Consider the following 17,266-nt stretch of genomic DNA (forward strand, 5'->3'; position numbering starts at 1 on the left):
AGAAGCAATGAACAGAGAAGTAGAAGTATCCCAAAGATACCCAAGGCGCTAGCGATGACATGTTACCTGCCCCTTTGAGCCAGCTTTATAGTGCTAAGCTGGAATGGCTGGTTTTCCTTATTTCTTAATGCCTCGAGCTTACGTACCACCCATTGGGAAAGGGAAAAAGGGAAAGCTAAACAGCGTGAAATCTGTTGTATGTACATCTAAATGCGCACACATGCACAGAGTGGATTCAGGAGGGGTTATATGTGACATACCTGCTGTGGTTGACAGAATCATAGAGTCGTCTGAGTTGGAAGGGACCTTTAAGATCATCTAGTCCAACCATTAACCTAACACTGCCAAAACCACCCCTAAACCATGTCCCTCAGCACCCCACCTACCTGTCGTTTAAATACCTCCAGGGATGGTGGTTCCACCACTTCCCTGGGCAGCCTGTTTCAATGTTTGATGTGTCTATTTCTTTATTCTGTCTAGTGCTTAGTATATTTAAAAGTGAAATAAAAGATCAGCAATGCAGTCCATGGAGAAAGAGAGTGACGAGCATAAGTGCCTGCCGTGGAGCCCATGCTCGGCCAGGTACTTCAGTGTGATTGTAACCTTAGCTCTGTGTAATCCCACCAAGGCAAGGGGACTGGCAATGTGTTTAATTAGGGTAGGTGGAACCATTAGTTTGCTTTTCAACATCTATTTCAGGTTTTTAGGTATGGAATTAAAAAAAAAAAAGATAAATTTTAGTTGTAATTGATTTGGCTTTTTTCTCCTCAGTGATATCTTCTGGCTGGCTTGGAGTGTCCTTTTACATTGAGAAGCTTTTTTCACCAGGCTGGTCACATCTTGTCCTATGCAGAGTGGTTGGGTTCTGCACGTGAAATGCGAGAAAAGTTGGGGACACCAAATAATCTGAAGGGCAAAGACAGCAGAGCATAGTCTTTTGGATCTCCCCAGGTCTGGACCTTTTCAAGGGGTGGGCATTGGCAGCCATCCTGCCTGGTGTATGAATGTCTAGCATGTTCTTCAAAGTTCATGAATAAAGGACAAAGTTTTGAGAGTGACTTTCCAACTCTCCCTTTTTAAGTATTCCTGGAACCACTCATTTCTTGCTCAGAAGTGTTTGTTTAGTGTTCAAAAAGATGCTGGTAAGAACAGCCCATCCCACTGTTTAATACTGTTTATTTCCCCAGGACTTCTATGCGATTGCTTTTTAGTCCGTGAATTTCAGTCTGTGCATCTCTCCTCTGTGGGATGTGCTTGGGGTGATGTCAGTGAGCTTGTTTATAAGGGCTAAACACATCACATTTCACGTTAGACCTGTTAGTCCTCAATTATAACGGGGAGAAATGTAATAAAAAGAGATGGAGAGTAAACCAACGATACAACTTGAGGGACATTTTTTCCTTCAAATGCAGTAAAGGCTTTTTAAAAAGACATTAATATGTGTAGGTAGTTCCTCATTCATTTTAGGTTTTCACAGGAGGGAAACAAGATTGAAAATTCTGAGTAACAAAATGTTTAGAAAAAAATGTTTCCAGTAGTCATAGAAAAATGAGGAAAGAAATCAAAGCTGTGATTTATGTGAAAGTTTAAACCACACTCTCTAGATTCATTGCTACTGGCTGTAAAGTTTTAAGTTAGACAGATACTTAAATAATGTGTGTTTTTCCTGCTGTTCCCTCCATATTCTATGGGCTGTATATTCTGTTACTTAGTATCTTGATGATGACTTGAAAATACTGAGACTTTACAGCAAACTGCCATCTAGCTTATAGTTTTAGAACTTGTTGTTTTGGGGCTTGTAAAATGAATCATGCAGCTCTAAAAATCTTAAATCAAAATACTTCATTTTTGGTCTTTATTTTAATTATCTGGATGTTCTGGTTTTGAGACGTTTTTTTTTCTGCCAAGTGTTTTTCACAGGGTCATGAAGCGCATGTCTATGCTTAAATCAAACTTTTTCAGTTCAGCCCTGTGTTGTTGTGGAAAACACTTTCTTGGCTTGTTCCCAGCAACAGTCTGATGACAGCTCAGAGTACAGAAGTTTCCATATCATCATTGAGGCCCAGTCCCAAATCCTGTACTCAAATAGGGCAAATTCCTCTGTGACAGCTCTTGTGACACCTGGGCAAAGGACTGTCTACATCATGTGTTTGGCTGAGTAGTCAAGTGTGAATTCAGAATGAGAGGCGCAGATTGTATCCAAATGCCAAATCTTTCACACTGTGGGTGAAAGGGAAACTTGCCTTCCTCATGCAAAGGGGAGATGTGTTTTGGCAGTGTCTATGACATTTGCTACCTTGACAGAACCCCTTGCGTAGCTGTGAGCTATTTTTTACATGTATCTCCTATGTGAGTCCTAAACAAGAAAAATATGTATGTTTTTACAAGGGAATGAGTGAGGGCTATCTCCCTCGTTTCAATTAATATTAAAAAACAAACAAACAAAAAATCCCCAGAAAAAAAGTCCTGCAGAACTTCCTGAAAAGCTTTCCCCTGTGGTGGTATGTGTCCGGAAAAAGGAAGCGGTAGGTTGCAGCTTTGCTCTCTAGATCCCTTCAGGCCTCAGGCAAGCTGGTAATATTGGATTTTGGTTGCCAGAAGAATGTGCACTAAACCACTTTGTATGAGCAGACAAGGTTAGCACTGCAGGGAATGTTTTCTGCTTGCTGTGTGGTTAAATCATCTTTGTGTGATGGAGTTATTTTTAACCTGTTGTCGTCTTCTAAGTCACATGCTGCCTCTGCTTCTGCATGGAATGTCATTGGAGACGGAATGATTGCCTCTTCCATTGAGGTACTGACCGCTGCAGGTCCAGGCTTGTCACCACCAGGCTGGGTGATCTGGGCACTTGGGTGGCTCATGGCTGCTGCCACAGTCAGGATGTCTAAGCACATGTCACGGGGACTGGAAACACAGGAGCAGCTGGCATCCTGCCAGCACTGAAGGGACCTCACGAGTGCAGGAGGGACAGCAGGACCCAGCTTTGCTCACCATGTGCCAGTAGAAGTCCTCATCAGCAAGGTGCCATGGTAGAAGTGTCATTCTCTCCACAGCCTCTCTAGTAGGTATGAGGAGTTGACCTCCTTCTTTCACCCACCTGGATTTGCCCCAGTTCTGTCCTGAATGTGTTTCCACATCCCAGTCTCTTTCCCTGTGCCCTTTCCCTGCCTTTCTGAAGAATAATACTGGGAAAGGATTGGCCACCAAACTTTGTTTAGTGCTTTGGTGGAGCTGTGAGGCAGTTGAGGGGGACCATGGCCTCCAAACCCAGGAGTGAGAAGAAACAGGGAATATACACTGGAAAACTCGTTCTGGTGTGCTTGGGATGCCTGCCTTGGGGGGACTCAGGTAGAGACCAATGTGTAGGAAATGAACAGCTGCTGTTTGCATGTATAAGTGCCCCCTCCCGAGGAGCAGCTTGAGAGGACCCGCACAGGCTGCGGCACGGTGGCTGGCGAGGAGCTCACCGGTGGTCCTGGCTGCCTTGTACCCATGGGGTGGGTTTTGGCAGCCACATTGGGTATCGCCCATGGGTTTGACCACCTCAAACTCTGCCTTAGGTCTTGCTGGAACATTGCCTCGTCCTCAGCACTGGCATTTGTACGGTGCCGAGATGTCTCGCAGTGCAGTTGTTGCTGCTGGTGGTTGTGAATAAAACCACAAGGAGAAATGTTGGGTTTTGGGCTGTTAATTGTTTTCTTTAGTTATTGCTGGTGTTGAAGGCAAAGGGCTCTCTGGTCTGTTACCTCCTTCCTTTCAAGTCAATGTTATGCTAATGTCTAGATATAACCACTGAAGAACTGTCATTAGTGGTTTGTTGCTTACTGATTAGCTTTTTTGTTACATTAATAATCCCATTAATTTTGTCATCTTTGGTTAATAGAGCTAAGTTCAATTACTGTAACTTGATTTAAAGGAAAAAAATGCTCCTTGTAACATAATATGGTACAGTTGTGTGGCACCACTAAATCCATTTAATCTTCTTAATACAAAATACCTTTTTCTCAGACATTTTCTCTTGCTTTTCTAGTAAGTAAATCTAATCTCAGCTTAGTTATAACTCACAGGAAGCTTTAGTGTAAATTTCTGTCATTTTATAAGAATTCAGTTTTTTGTTTTCTTTTCAAGATTCATCATCTTGCTAATTGTGTGCTGAAATACAGTTCCACTGTACAGTATTATAAGGGATAGATATAAGAGGTATTGTGTGTAGAAGTGGTATGGCCTTTAATTTCTGATTTTAATTGCCTGATAGAAAGTAAACTTGCTTGTGAATAATGGGAATAAATCTTTAATTGCTGTAAAGGAGATCTGTACACACTCTCGGTAGCCAAATTAATTCAATTACAGTTTCTACTGCTGTAGAAATAGTGTATTTATTTTAGAATCCAGTGAGAATTAAATGGCAATTGCTAATGTTTCTGGATAGGTGCTGGTACAATATCAATACAAAATACTGAGTATCATGTGAAGGAAAATCCCCAAATGTGCGTTTTTGTTTCTTTTCTCATTTAAACAGTGTACTAACTTCCAGTGGAAAATAATCAAAACGTGCAACTATCTGGCAATGTTTTTGGGAGATATTTTCATTGCTCTGTTTTAGAGAGAAATTAGAATAGTCTATAACAACAAAAAAAAAAAAAGCTGAATTTCTGTGTTTATTCCCACCCCAACCTGCCACCGCATTTCCCCATTCCTGGGCAGGAAGTACAGGTGCTGTTTTCACAAAACTTTGTCAAGACTATTTTAAATGAAAACACTTTTATTTTTCTTACCTTCTTTCAACACAAAGTGAGTTTGGCTTGATCGGTTTCCGACTGGGCAAATATCCATAGTGGTTTTTGAAATAACTCACAGCTGGTATCATCCCTGAAGCCATTCTTTCATAGGCTCCCTGGAGAGCAGCCCAAACTCTCGCTGGGATGCAGGCTGAACCAAGGCTGCCTCCACAGCTGAGTCTTCAGTGTGGCGTGCATCTTCGTGGTTTGGATGAAGCAGTTTGGGAAAAACACCGGTCCAATACATGAGACTTATTGTGCCCTCACCATCAGGAAATTAACAGAGTTTACGTTATGGTTTACTGGTACTTCATCAGCAGGTGGGAAAGATATATGGCTCCTAAACTGTCTTTACATGCCAAATTCCACTGAGATTTGGCTAGATCAGGTAAAAAGATTTCCTTCGTGTCTGTTAGATAGCATCTGCAGTGCTCTGTGTTAAAATATTTCTACTGAGAGGAGTTTTAGGTCTTGTTACAGTCAGTATCCTAGTGATGCAAGTCTAAATGCTATCACCCGTGATTTCCACATTTCTTATGATAAAGCATATAAAAATAAACAATCCAGCCGCTCACCTACTTCTGAAAGTAGTAGTATACTTCTGTATACTTGTCAAACACTGCATGTTTACCTTATGATTTAGGTTAAAGTGCCTGCATAATTTGTGCCTGCAGCTCTCGGTGTTTGCTTCTTAAAGCTGTGTGCATTCAAAAAAAAAAAAAAAGAAATTAATTCAAAGTTAATTAGTCAAGATTTAAACTAGTTCAAGCGTGAAATATTTCTCTGGAGGCACAGATGTGATAAACAAGGGAAGGGGCAAATTAAGAGGCTAGGTATGCAGCATGAGTTGACCTGCACCCACATAAACCTGTCTATAGTGATGTTTTAAGCACATGTTCTCTAATTTTATGTGTTTCTTCAGTCATTGCTGGCTTGGAGCTCTGAAAATATCTTTGTTTCAATTTGCTTTTATGCGAAGGGATGATAATATCCAATAATCAGTACTGAAGCATCGGCCAATTGCCCAGCGCTGCAGTTCTCCAGCACTGCGGGTTATGTTTGTACGCGGTGGTATAAGGGGTGGTGTTTCCCCAAATCCCCTCTCCCATCCAAGCCGTCTGCCCTCTCATTGCCCCACAGCCTGCTCCTCCCCTCTGACTCTGTGCAAATTACCGGAGGATGTGCGTTTTCTCAAGGCTTATTTTGAGGGGTGATACTTTTAAAGGACTGAGATTGCATGGCTGCAAGTAGGTTAGTTTGTTTAGAGTCTTACTTATGATTGTAAATAGCATGTGGGATTTTTTTGCAAATGATTTGTTTCTAAAGTTTGAAAAGCTTTTGTCAGAACCTATTTCATTTTTTTTCAAAAACATAGTCTAAAGCGAATGGTCCAGTGGCTAAGAAACAACTATGGATATCAGTATCTGGACTGTGATAGTCTTTTTTTTTTTTTTTTTTTCTTCAACTCAGAGGCATGCAGTGTTTGTGGTTTGTGCAGCGAGGCTGTCTTCATTTTTTTTGTTGTTGTGTCATGTAAGGAAGATCTCGTTTTACTCAACATGGCAAACTTCACCTAGTAATAATTAAAGTTTGTTAAACAATTTGAGTTTTACTCAAAGTCACAGGAGCAAGCAGGTCATAATTTGTAGAAATGACGTAAAACCACTTCTCTAGAGCCTTAGTCATTCTTCTGACTCCATTTAACTTCAAAGGTTACTTTGTGTATAGGCTGTGAAGCATTTGGCCCAGTACCAGCCATAAGAAGCACAAAACTGTGTTAGTACCTTCACTTCATACTTTTGCCAGGATCCATCAAAATGCTGCGATAACTTTCAGTACATACTGCATAACCTCTTTCAGGCATTTCCCTGGATGTAATCCAATGAACATTACCAGATGTCGTTACAAACAATAACAACTCAACATTAAGGGCCAGCATCCTAGAATCTGAGCGTCTAGGATATGGCAGTATAGAAGTTAAATGTGCGGTCTCCTAGATAGTGTCCTGGTGAGTATTTTGTTACTGTTAATCATGAGACCTACGTTATTCAGTGTAAGAGAGGGAGAGAGATGATGATTACTGAATGAGTGGAACATTCAGTATATACATTTCTCAGAATTTGGTGAGAGGAGTGAAAAAGTGATTTTTCTGTTACCAACAGTGAAGTATCTTTATTTCTGTGGCCAACTGGGAAGCAGAAAGCAGCCATATATGGGCTGAAATTCTCTGAAGAATGTGCAATAAATAGATAGCTCAGAAGAAGGCTCCGTAGGGTCTCATGAGCACAGCAGTTTGGGAGGGAGAGGAGTCTATTTCCAGCTCAAGAAATAGTGAGCACCACAGGACTTGTTTATTTATTGTGGAGAAAAGACTAAGAGGAGTGAGTTCTTAAAATTATAAATTCTCTCTTTGTAAAACAGTGTAGCAGTAAAATTGCAGTCATGGATTAAAGACATTTACTTTCTATTGGGAATTGGTGTTTGTTTCGGTCAGGGTGGCTTTTCTGTTTTGCATTTGGACCCTCTTGCACGTGCTGACCCAGGTACACACTGCACTTGGCGACACGGCAGAAGCAGCCTGCGCCAACCCCTGGCTTGGCTTGTGGACATAGGCAGGGGTGGGCACTATACCTATAGCTCCTTTTCAGAGCTATTGAGACAATAGGTGGGTAGGCACGGGGAGCAAGAATGAGGTGGCAGAAGTGCGAGAGCCCGGTGCACCATGTGGCATAAGGCCATTTGGCACAGAGCTGGCTCTGTTTGGGAGTTACTGCCATGCTTAGAGGTCGGCTGCAAAACTGCAGGTTGCCCATTTTTGCTCCCTTCCCATGGCCAGGGAAATCTGGGAGTTTCTGTGGCGAGATGTCCAATCCTTGTGCTGTGAAACCTGGAAGTGTTACTGAGCGTAGTGGCTGTACTCCAAATGTGTTTTGCCTGCAACAGCTGGAAGAGAAGACAGCGACTTGAATAGAGCAAGGGCAGTAGCCAGACAGCTAAGGACAGTGACCTTTGGAAGGCGTGCAGCAATAGCCCAGTTGAGAGTTGTTCAGGGACTAGACTTGGAAATGCCATAAAATCTGGAAGACGACCATTTTTCCAGTGTGTGTTTTGTCAGATCCTAGGGAAGTCTAAATGCAGACTGGATGCAAGTGCCCTGAACAGTGCTGACGTCCTTGAGAGCGTTTCAGGCAAAGAGAGGGGAAATGAGGTCTCTCCCCCTTGCCTGTCTTGTGTACCGTGTGTGGTCATTGTATCATCAACCTTCTTTGGCAAGGTCCCTCTGAGGCCAATCCAGGTTTCCCTTCCTGTCACCTTCTAGAAACTGTAGCAAATGGTGAGGGGAAACTGCCACTTTCATAGGTCTTGGAGAGGCTTAAACCAGCCCTGATGACTTCCTGTGGTAGTAGTTGTAATTGCTAAAAGAATTATTTATATTTGCCTCTTTGCATCTGTTGTAGTAGTTGTGAGCGGGTAGAGAATAAGGGCATCCAACAGAAATTAAGAAAATTAATGTGTTTTCAAAATTCTGTACATTTTTTTTTCTTTTTAAATTAAAGTTTTTAGACAAAAGTAGTCAAAGGTGCTTCTGTAGGAATGTCTGTGTTAATAACTTTTAAAATTTATTTTCAAATCTAGCTCATCGACAAGGAGATTAATCCCTTTGTGGACAAGTGGGAAGAAGAAGGACAGTTCCCAGCACATAAAGTATTTAAAACCCTGGGACAGGCTGGATTCCTTGGTGTGGATAAGCCAACAGGTAGGAAAGTGTACAACTGCCGAGTATTGATGTTGACGGTGACAGACTCATTATGTTATCTCGAGTTGCTTTTGCCCCAGATCAAAGCATGGTTCAGAATTCAGTGCAAAGTTTACTTATATTCGTCAGTCACAGGAGTGCTGGTTACCAAATACAGAAAATTAGGCTTCTGAGTGCTTGACTTCATATTCTCCTAAATAGAAACATTATAAAAAACCTGAGTGATTGTTATTTTAAGGTCAGTGAAATGACCGTCGCTTCAAGTTTCAACATGCAATCTATGTAATGACTTTCCTTTCCTCTGGATCCAGACACATATGGAATAATCTCAATCTTCATTAAAGGAACCACAATTTGAAGGCATTGAAAGTGTTGTAAGACTGACCTATTACACTTCCTTAACCTGTAACCTCTACATCATTCTAATGTATTCTGTCTTGCTGTTCAGAGGATGAGGTTTGTGTGGATTTTAGGCCGTTATTTCCTAGACTGTCTTTAAAATGCACTATTTCAGCCCAGAGAAGCATGTACAGAATGAGAAGCTAATGATATACATAGCAAGGACAGAACAAGTTTCATGTTTACATATATATATTTGTGAGCAAAAAAGTCAGGAAGTCCAGAGAGTAGGAGGTATTTCTACTCTTCAACTAAATATATGTTCCCCTATTTATTTTGTTCATATGCGATGTAATATATACATGATTTCTTCTCAAATGTTACTGTTACGTGTCCCTGTCAGACTTCGCTGAGGGTTTTTCCTCCATTTTCTTCTTTGTGGTTAAAAAGTGTAAACCAAAAGCAAGTTTGCATAGGCAAACTTTTAGCAATTGTGGTGAACTCAGAGCAGCCCAAGTGACAATGTTTGAACAGTTAACTGCAGATAATCGTCTATATGGAGCAGGTCACACAACCTTAGCTGTGCCACACCACATCATTGTATTGCTAAGGGACGGGGTTTGAACTGTGGAACAAATTATGTCTTTTTACCACTTTTTTCAGAGGAAATTTTTCCTCTTGAAATGAACTTTCATATTGTTATACGTTCCAGCGTGGAAGGTTTTTTCTCTAGCTGTTCAGCTGTTGGAGCTCACAGAACTGTTTAGCTGTGATTTTTCTGACAAATCCAATTAGGTCTGAGCTGGTATTTCTTTACAAAATGCTGACAGTTTGAAATTATACTTAAGATCTATTTAAAGGACAAATAGGATTACTGGGGGAGGGAGAAAACCACCTCTACCTTCTGCTGTAATTGTTTGATAGGCAGATTTAAAGTCTGTCTCAGAGGGATCTCCTTCACACTACTAATATTCATGCTGGTTGTAATAATGGTGTGTTGCACTGCTGCCCCATTACAGCCCCATCTTCTTGTTATATTCAGCTTGGGGCATGCAGAGGCCTCAGCTGGGGTAAAGAGCCTCAGTGCTGAGCATCCTGCCCATAAAACATTGTGGAGGTGGGAACTTTGTGTAATGCTCACAAAATAGCTAGGACAAGAAATAACTGGAGTGAAATCTAGTGAAGAAGGGACTTGTGGAGGTAAAGATGGGCACAGAAGGTTGCGTGCACTGGCTACGCTTGTTATACCCATGATTAAGAATATTTTAGCCTTGGCTTTGACACTTGTATCTGCTGTTGGTCTAATTTGTTGGGCCTCTGCAGCTACATTTTATAGAAGCTATGAAAAAATGGATAAAATTCTCAGCAACACAGGGTCCATCTCAGTTCATCTTCTAGAGCAAGAAGGGTATTGTTGGGTACAGAAAATGCGCCGACTCCCTGGAAGGTGCTGCCTTTGCAGCATTCCGTTGTGCAACAGAATGTCACCAGACCCAGCTTTGTTCTGTAATGGTATAATACCATCAGGTACATCCTGAAAGTCCTGAAACTTTCTCATGATGGTTAAGTGAAACAGTCAGTTGTGCAACAGCGCAATCTCAACAGCAGGACTTTGGCAAAGCCTGAAATTCTTTATCTTCTACACTTCTACGAAGTGCTTGCTGTATGATTACTGTGTATTGGTAGTAGTAATTAAAAATAAAATTAAGACATATACCTTTTATACTCTGCTCAGCCACTTCTACTATTTAACTGCTGTGTGCAGAGGAAGAGAGGTCTTAAGAGATTTGAGGAAGGCAAGAGCAGCTAGAAGTTTTGGGGGGATGTTGGGAGAGGTCTGGAGAAGAGTGGTTAATTAATTCAATGCAGAGCCGTGTGAGTAACAACCTGGCCGACTTTCTCTTTCCAGCACAAACCAAAATTATAATTATCATGTTGTATCCCTTCAAACCCAGATCGTAAAGCATTTTGTGTAAAGAAGACTAAATTTTTCAAGTGAATTCACTTCAGTAGCAACTCCGGTTTCGAAATACACGTTTTTCTGATTTTGTTTTCCAGGGTCATTCTGTCGTGTACAGGATGGTTTTTTTTCCTGTAGAATTAATTTTGAAGCTTTCTGATTGGGCAGAAACAGGTCACAAACTTGTTTTGCTTAGATAGAAGGAAACATCTGTTGGATTTCAGATTTGTTGAAACTGGACTTTTTCCTGTGTAAACACCATTCCCTTTATGAACAATGAGCCGCTTAATGGGAGTCAGGTTTTTAAAAGAACGTGCCTTACATGTGTCCCTTATCATTGGAAACTTTCCCTGCGTGGGGAACTGATTTGGGGCACTATTCGTATTGCAAAGGCTCCATCAGTTCTCACCATATGCAGTTGTGGGCTAATAATTTGTCAGGGTTTTTCCTGTCTGTTTTTTTCACAGTTGTTTATGTTTGCAGTGAATGTTGTGCTGTAGTACAGTAGTTCAGGATGTTAGTTGGGGGGGGGTCATGTAAACACTGTAGGCAAAGCCTACTCATGCACCCGTAATTGGAGAATCCTGAAGATGATCAGTGGATTTAACTTACTATGCTGTCTGGTCAGTCCTCTGCCAGAGAAAGATTTTTCTTTTTAAACCATTTCTCTGCTCTGGTATTCTTTACAGAACTCAAAAACAGTGCATGCACTGGCTTTCCTTAGGAAAAAGTGTGTATGTGTTGTTCTGTTATATTAGGAAATTCTTCCTACTAGTAAAATACATGCTGAAAAAGTGAACATTATTTATGCATAAAAAGTGTCTTTTTACTCTATGCAAAATGTCTTTTACAGAATCACTGAGTCCAGCCTGAAATACTTAGTTTGAGGGGAAAGAACCCCCAACATCTCTATACACTTATTATTCTTCATTTATGTTTACTGTGTGTTTCTCCTCAAAACAAGGTTTCTGGGATACTGAGGTACTGACAGTCCCAAAGCTAAGGTCAGAAAATATTAGGGTAGGGAGCAAAAATATTTTAAACAGTCTTAGTAGTTGGCCATTGCCTGTTTCGCTAAGGGAAGTGGGCAAGATGTATTCTTTGGAGTGTTTTATGTGCAGATTAGATGAGATATTGGAGTAAAAGTTGAAAAGATCTATGTGGTCATTAGTGATCCTACGGTTTGTGAGTCAAAGCCTTGGCTGTTGCTAAATTTTAGGATGTGTTGCCAAAGGCACAGGCTCAAAACATACTGTTATGTGCCTGTGTATGATGATAAAAAGTTTTTTTTATCAGCTGATGCGTAAGTACAGAAATCCTGTAAAGGCTCAGGGAAAGCAAAGAGGAAGGGAGAGAAAGGTTTGCAAGAGATCAGTGTCTGCTGTCCTGCATATTCACATGGCATCACTGTGAGACATAAGCGACAATGATGCCCACTCTGGGTTTTTCACTAGTGTTTTCACTGGCGGTCCTGTAGGAATATTTAGCAGAATGCAGTTGCGCATACAAATAATTATGACAGTATGTCCAAATAGCAGCTTTCGTTTATTCCTGTCAAACGCTTAGCAGTGCACTGGCAGAAATATGCTCTTAAACATATCAAGAAAATGAGGAAACTATGGGGTAAGACTTGTGTGGGAATGGGAAAATATAGTGTTACACTATCCCCTTCCCCTACTGCTGGGATACATGCTGGATACAGGACTGGAGAAAGTAATCATAGAATGGCTTAGGTTGGAAAGGACCTTGAAGATCATTGAGTTCCAAGCCCCCTGCCACGGGCAGGGACACCTCCCACTAGACCAGGTTGCCCAAGGCCACGTCCAGCCTGGCCTTGAACACCTTCAGGGATGGGGCCTCAACAACCTCTCTGGGCAACCTGTTCCAGTGCCTTACCACCCTTAAAGTGAAAAACTTCTTCCCAATGTTCAATCTGAACCTGCCCTCTTCCAGTTTAAAGCTATTCCCCCTCGTCCTATCGCTACATGCCCGAGTAAAAAGTCCTTCCCCAGCTCTCCCGTAGGCCCCCTTTAAGTACTGGAAGGCCGCAATAAGATCTCCCCGGAGCCTTCTCTTCTCCAGGCTGAACAGCCCTAACTCTTTCAGCCTCTCCTCATAGCAGAGGTGCTCCAGCCCTCGGATCATCCTCATGGCTCTCCTCTGGACATGCTCCAGCAGGTCCATGTTTTTCCCATGCTGAGGTCTCTGGAGCTGGATGCAGTACTCCAGGTGGGGTCTCACAAGAGTGGAGTAGAGGGGCAGAACCACCTCCTTTCACCCGCTGGCCACACTTCTTTTGATGCAGCCCAGGATACGGTTGGCCTTCTGGGCTGCGATCGCACACTGCTGGCTCATGTTGAGCTTCTCATCAATCAGCACCCCCAGGTCCTTCTCCTCAGGGCTGCTCTCCAGCCGTTCCCCGCTGAGCCTGTATTTGTGCTTATCACTTGAGACAGATAAGCATCTGTGAAACAAAACAAATGTTTCAAATGATTGATTCAACTGCAATTGGAAAATGATGCAATATCTTTCCTTAAGTAAGCCTGTTTATTACATGTGTCTGTGTTTTGAATGTGGGAACATAGATCTAGACTGTCCTCTAAGGTTAATTTTGTTTTCTTCACAAGTATACGTTTCTCTGGTAAGATGAGACTTCATGAGAGTTTGGTAGCAGAGAATCACTTGGAAAGAGTGTGTGTGGTTCTTTCTTTTTTTCTTTTTCCCTTTCTGCAATACTGAGCTTTACTATTATTCGAATGAGCAAAAGAAGGACCTGGGAGGAGCAGTGAATTCTGTCACTAGAAAGGGACTTAGTGGTTCGGGTGAAACAGGGGGTTTATAGTCTCTAAGAGAGTTACTGAAACTTTTTTAGGTGTATCTATGGATAGAAGCTAAAAGGGATACATTTATCAGAAGAGAATGAATTTGCCCAAACCATTTCTCTGTGGCAGGCGTGGACCAGCTGCAATGTTTGTGCTCTGTTTAGCAGATTTAAGCAAAACCAGCTGAACTAATTGCTTGATGTCTTTCTCACTTGCAAAGGAGTGCAATAGTAGTTAATTAATAATAGTTGAGCTCTACAAGTTTGAGAGAGAAGCCATAGTGCCATGTTTTCAAATACCAATGAACTGGTAAAATCAGCAGTCTGAAATGTTTACCAGCTAGGAGGTATACCTGGTTGTCAATCAAGAAATAATTTAGATAAACTTCTAAAAAACAGTAGACCAAATTCAGTCACTGTTTTATTTGAATCCAATTGATGACAAAGTTAGTGATGGCTGGCAGTGGTTTGGAGACCTTGATCAGATAAGTACAAGAAATTTCAGGTGCTTGTCTGACCTTAATTTGGTGGATTGGATTGAAATCTCAGGAAACAGGTTTTTGTTTGTGTACATGTAAGTTCTGTGTGGGCGAGACTTTTTTTCTCCTCCCCTCTTGTGAAATGCTGACAATTCAAGTCCCGTCTAGCATCTTGCAAGTGCAGGGTGAAATGCAATTGAAAACGGTAAGGAGAAAACAGGGTTTTTTTTCTGCATTTCACAGATCATCAGATATTCCTGCTCAGACCAAGGAAATGAGTGCTTGAGTTCATCTTTGGGTTTTCTTGACTCTGCACATGACTTGGAAATGGGAGTGCTTCGTTCTTCTTGGCTGGTTAGGAATTGCGGCGGTAGCTCTGGGAATAGCTTGTTCAGCGAACAACAGCAGTTTTGTAGGAACACCCAGCAGCGAACAGACTTACTGAAGGACAGCAAGTCTTTGTGGAAGAGGTAATCTCCTTTTGAATGTGTTGTTGGCCAAGGGATCGGATTAGTTCCTGGGATTCTGCTTTTGTACTTGAGATAAGGCAAATCCTCACACTTGTGACTTGTAATGCAGGACACAGCAGTAACTCGTCCAGTTCAAGTATGTGTATACCAATACCTTAGGGGCAAACTAGGAATTTCTGAAGTCTGGTACACGTACCACTGGTAGTTAAAGGTAATGTCAAAATGGTATTGAGAAAGACATTAAAAGTGCCTCTTTCCTGGAAGAAGTTAGAAGTATCTAACTGGGAACAAATGCTCAGCTATGTATGTGCAATTAAGCGCTTGAGCTCTTGACACGCAGTTCTCTCATGGCGTACCTGCTGTGCCAAATTCACTTCTGTGTATTGCAGGTTTTGCACAAACTGGCAGATCCACGTGGTGTCTTGAAGCTGACTAGGAGCGCTTAGTCTCTGTAGATAAGAGATAGTTACAAGCAGCTGTCAAGCTGTCACTGTTCTGTCCCCGTTCCGCATGATGTGTGGGGTTGTGCCCTGGGTGGTGCAGGAGAGTCTGTCCTCTCTTGTACTTGACTTTAAGTTAAGCATGCACCAACTCGAGTGCTTTGTATGAGGCTTGTTAATGAAGTTTCACGGTTGAACAAAACTGTATGGACTCCCATAGCAAGTATGCATCTTTAGGGGAACATAGTCCAGAAATGCAGATGGAAAAGCCGGGGGGGGGGGAGGGGGAAGGGAGGGGTAAAGGTACAGGTACAGCTGTTGGAAGGTGCAGATGTTGTTGGAAGGTCACACTGAAATGGAATGTCAGAGTGAGAACCTCGGTTTCTAGAATCCAAACTGTGGTCTTACCTACTAGATAGCTGGTTCTGTCTTTTTTATGTACTTATGCCTCCAGCTTGAGGACAGATGAATCTCATCACTAGCTAGAGTTTTCTCTTCTCCCTAATCCTGAAGTTGCAACAATAATAGTTTTCTTACCTCAATAAAAATGTGAGAAGAGGACCTGCATACTGCTCTGAGGTCCAGGTGCTGAATCAGGAGTCAGATCTAACCTGTGGAAGGGAACTTATTTGACGAGTTGGCACTGAACAGGACTAAAAGCCAGATGATATTTCTCAACATAATATCATGATAAAACACTGGAAGAAGCAATCAAGACTCTTGGTAGTATCTTGTGGTCATTTATTTGGAGGTTCACCTGTTTCAGAAGCTGTGCACTGAACACTGTTAAATTGAGTTGCATACTTCAGTTAACTTTTGTGACTTCTTTGTTTTATTCTTGTGTGTGGTGTTCTTGTTTTTGTTTTTCTCCTGTTCCCATGCTTCTGAAAATCTCTGTATATAACGTTGGTTTGGATTTCCTTCACTTCTGTAGAAAATTGTTGGGTTTGGGGATTTTTGAAGAGGCAAATCTGCTAAAAATCTGCTGTTCTTAATTTTATAACTGTGAATAGGAAGAGTTTACACTAAAAAGAGCAGCTGAATAGATTAAAGAAATATGAAATATTACACCACCTGAAAAGAATATAGGGGTTGAGACATTATCAAGTAAGACATACTGTTTGGGAGTTTCCATTAGAGGAGCTGAGTTTATCCTTTACTTCTGTGGATCAAATGGCAAGATTGTCTCTTGACAAAGCGTGGACCAATGAATGAGTTTCTAATAAAATCAATTTGGTATTATAAGTCTTTCTAATTTACGCATAACTGTCTTTTCCCAGTCTCAAAAGTTTGATGCCAGATTCTTGACATCTGTCATATACCCAGATGGCATAATGGGAAAGCTTTCTGAAAGGTATAAATGCACCTTTTAGACTTTGAGACATGTCAGTACACCGAGTGTGGAGAGCGTGGGAAAACTATCTTTGTAAAACGTAGGCTTGAGTCACTTTTACCCACTCACTTTTGCATTATGAACTGCCAGGAGTGAAGATTGATTTCTTTCCTGGGGCGGAAATGGGGAAAAATATTGTGAAACAGTCTGAGGTTGACATGGAAAATCTCTGAAGAGCTGTTGACTTGTCAATGCTTGCAGATACCATAGGTCAATAAGCAAATCACAAAATTTGACATCTGACTTGAGGAGAGGATTGATAAGATTGCGGCAAGACTGTGGTGTTCCTGGCCAAGTGTTTCTATCCCAAACACTTGAGCAAGATAAGAAGCTGGTGTCCAGCCTGCGCAAACCAGAACATATGTAGCTGAGTAAGAAGAAATTAAGAAAGAAAATGACAAGAAATGTGTTTAGTTTTGGTTCTCCTATTCTGATCTAACATTTCTCATCCCTAGTAACCTAGTTCATGCAAAATGATAAGCATCATTAATAGTCTAATCCCTGGAGATCTTGCGTAAGCCTTTAGTCACTCCAGCGTCTGCAAGGAAGTTCAGAGGTCCCCATACCAGTGAAGTGCCTTTTCGTGTAAGTGAAAACCAGGTCTTGACAATATCTTTCTGTCTTTCTGACAGGTGGCTAACACTGCAGCCACCTTCGTGAATCTTGTCATTACCCTTGCAACACAACCGTAGGGCTTCCCCTGCTGTAAGCTGGACTCCTAGGGATAGCACTAATCCTTTTTGGCATTTATCCCAGAAAGGACAGGCAAAGGCACGGACCCAGTATTTGTAAATCTGCGTGTGGCAGGAGACTTGCTTACAGGATAAGT

At 41.7% G+C, this 17,266-nt stretch overlaps 1 protein-coding gene across 1 annotated transcript in view; it reads left to right on the plus strand.

Annotated features, from left to right (window-relative positions):
* Positions 1-17,266, plus strand: part of LOC309668896 (putative acyl-CoA dehydrogenase 6) — a 97,669-nt gene that overhangs the window by 8,831 nt on the left and 71,572 nt on the right. Inside the window, exon 2 of the mRNA XM_082479437.1 lies at positions 8,415-8,535. Coding sequence (XP_082335563.1) covers positions 8,415-8,535 — 121 coding nt within the window. The remainder of the gene's footprint in view (positions 1-8,414; positions 8,536-17,266) is intronic.

This window comes from Vanellus vanellus, assembly GCF_965231255.1.
Source record: "Vanellus vanellus genome assembly, chromosome: 2".
In the NCBI taxonomy this organism is placed as follows: Eukaryota; Metazoa; Chordata; class Aves; order Charadriiformes; family Charadriidae; genus Vanellus; species Vanellus vanellus.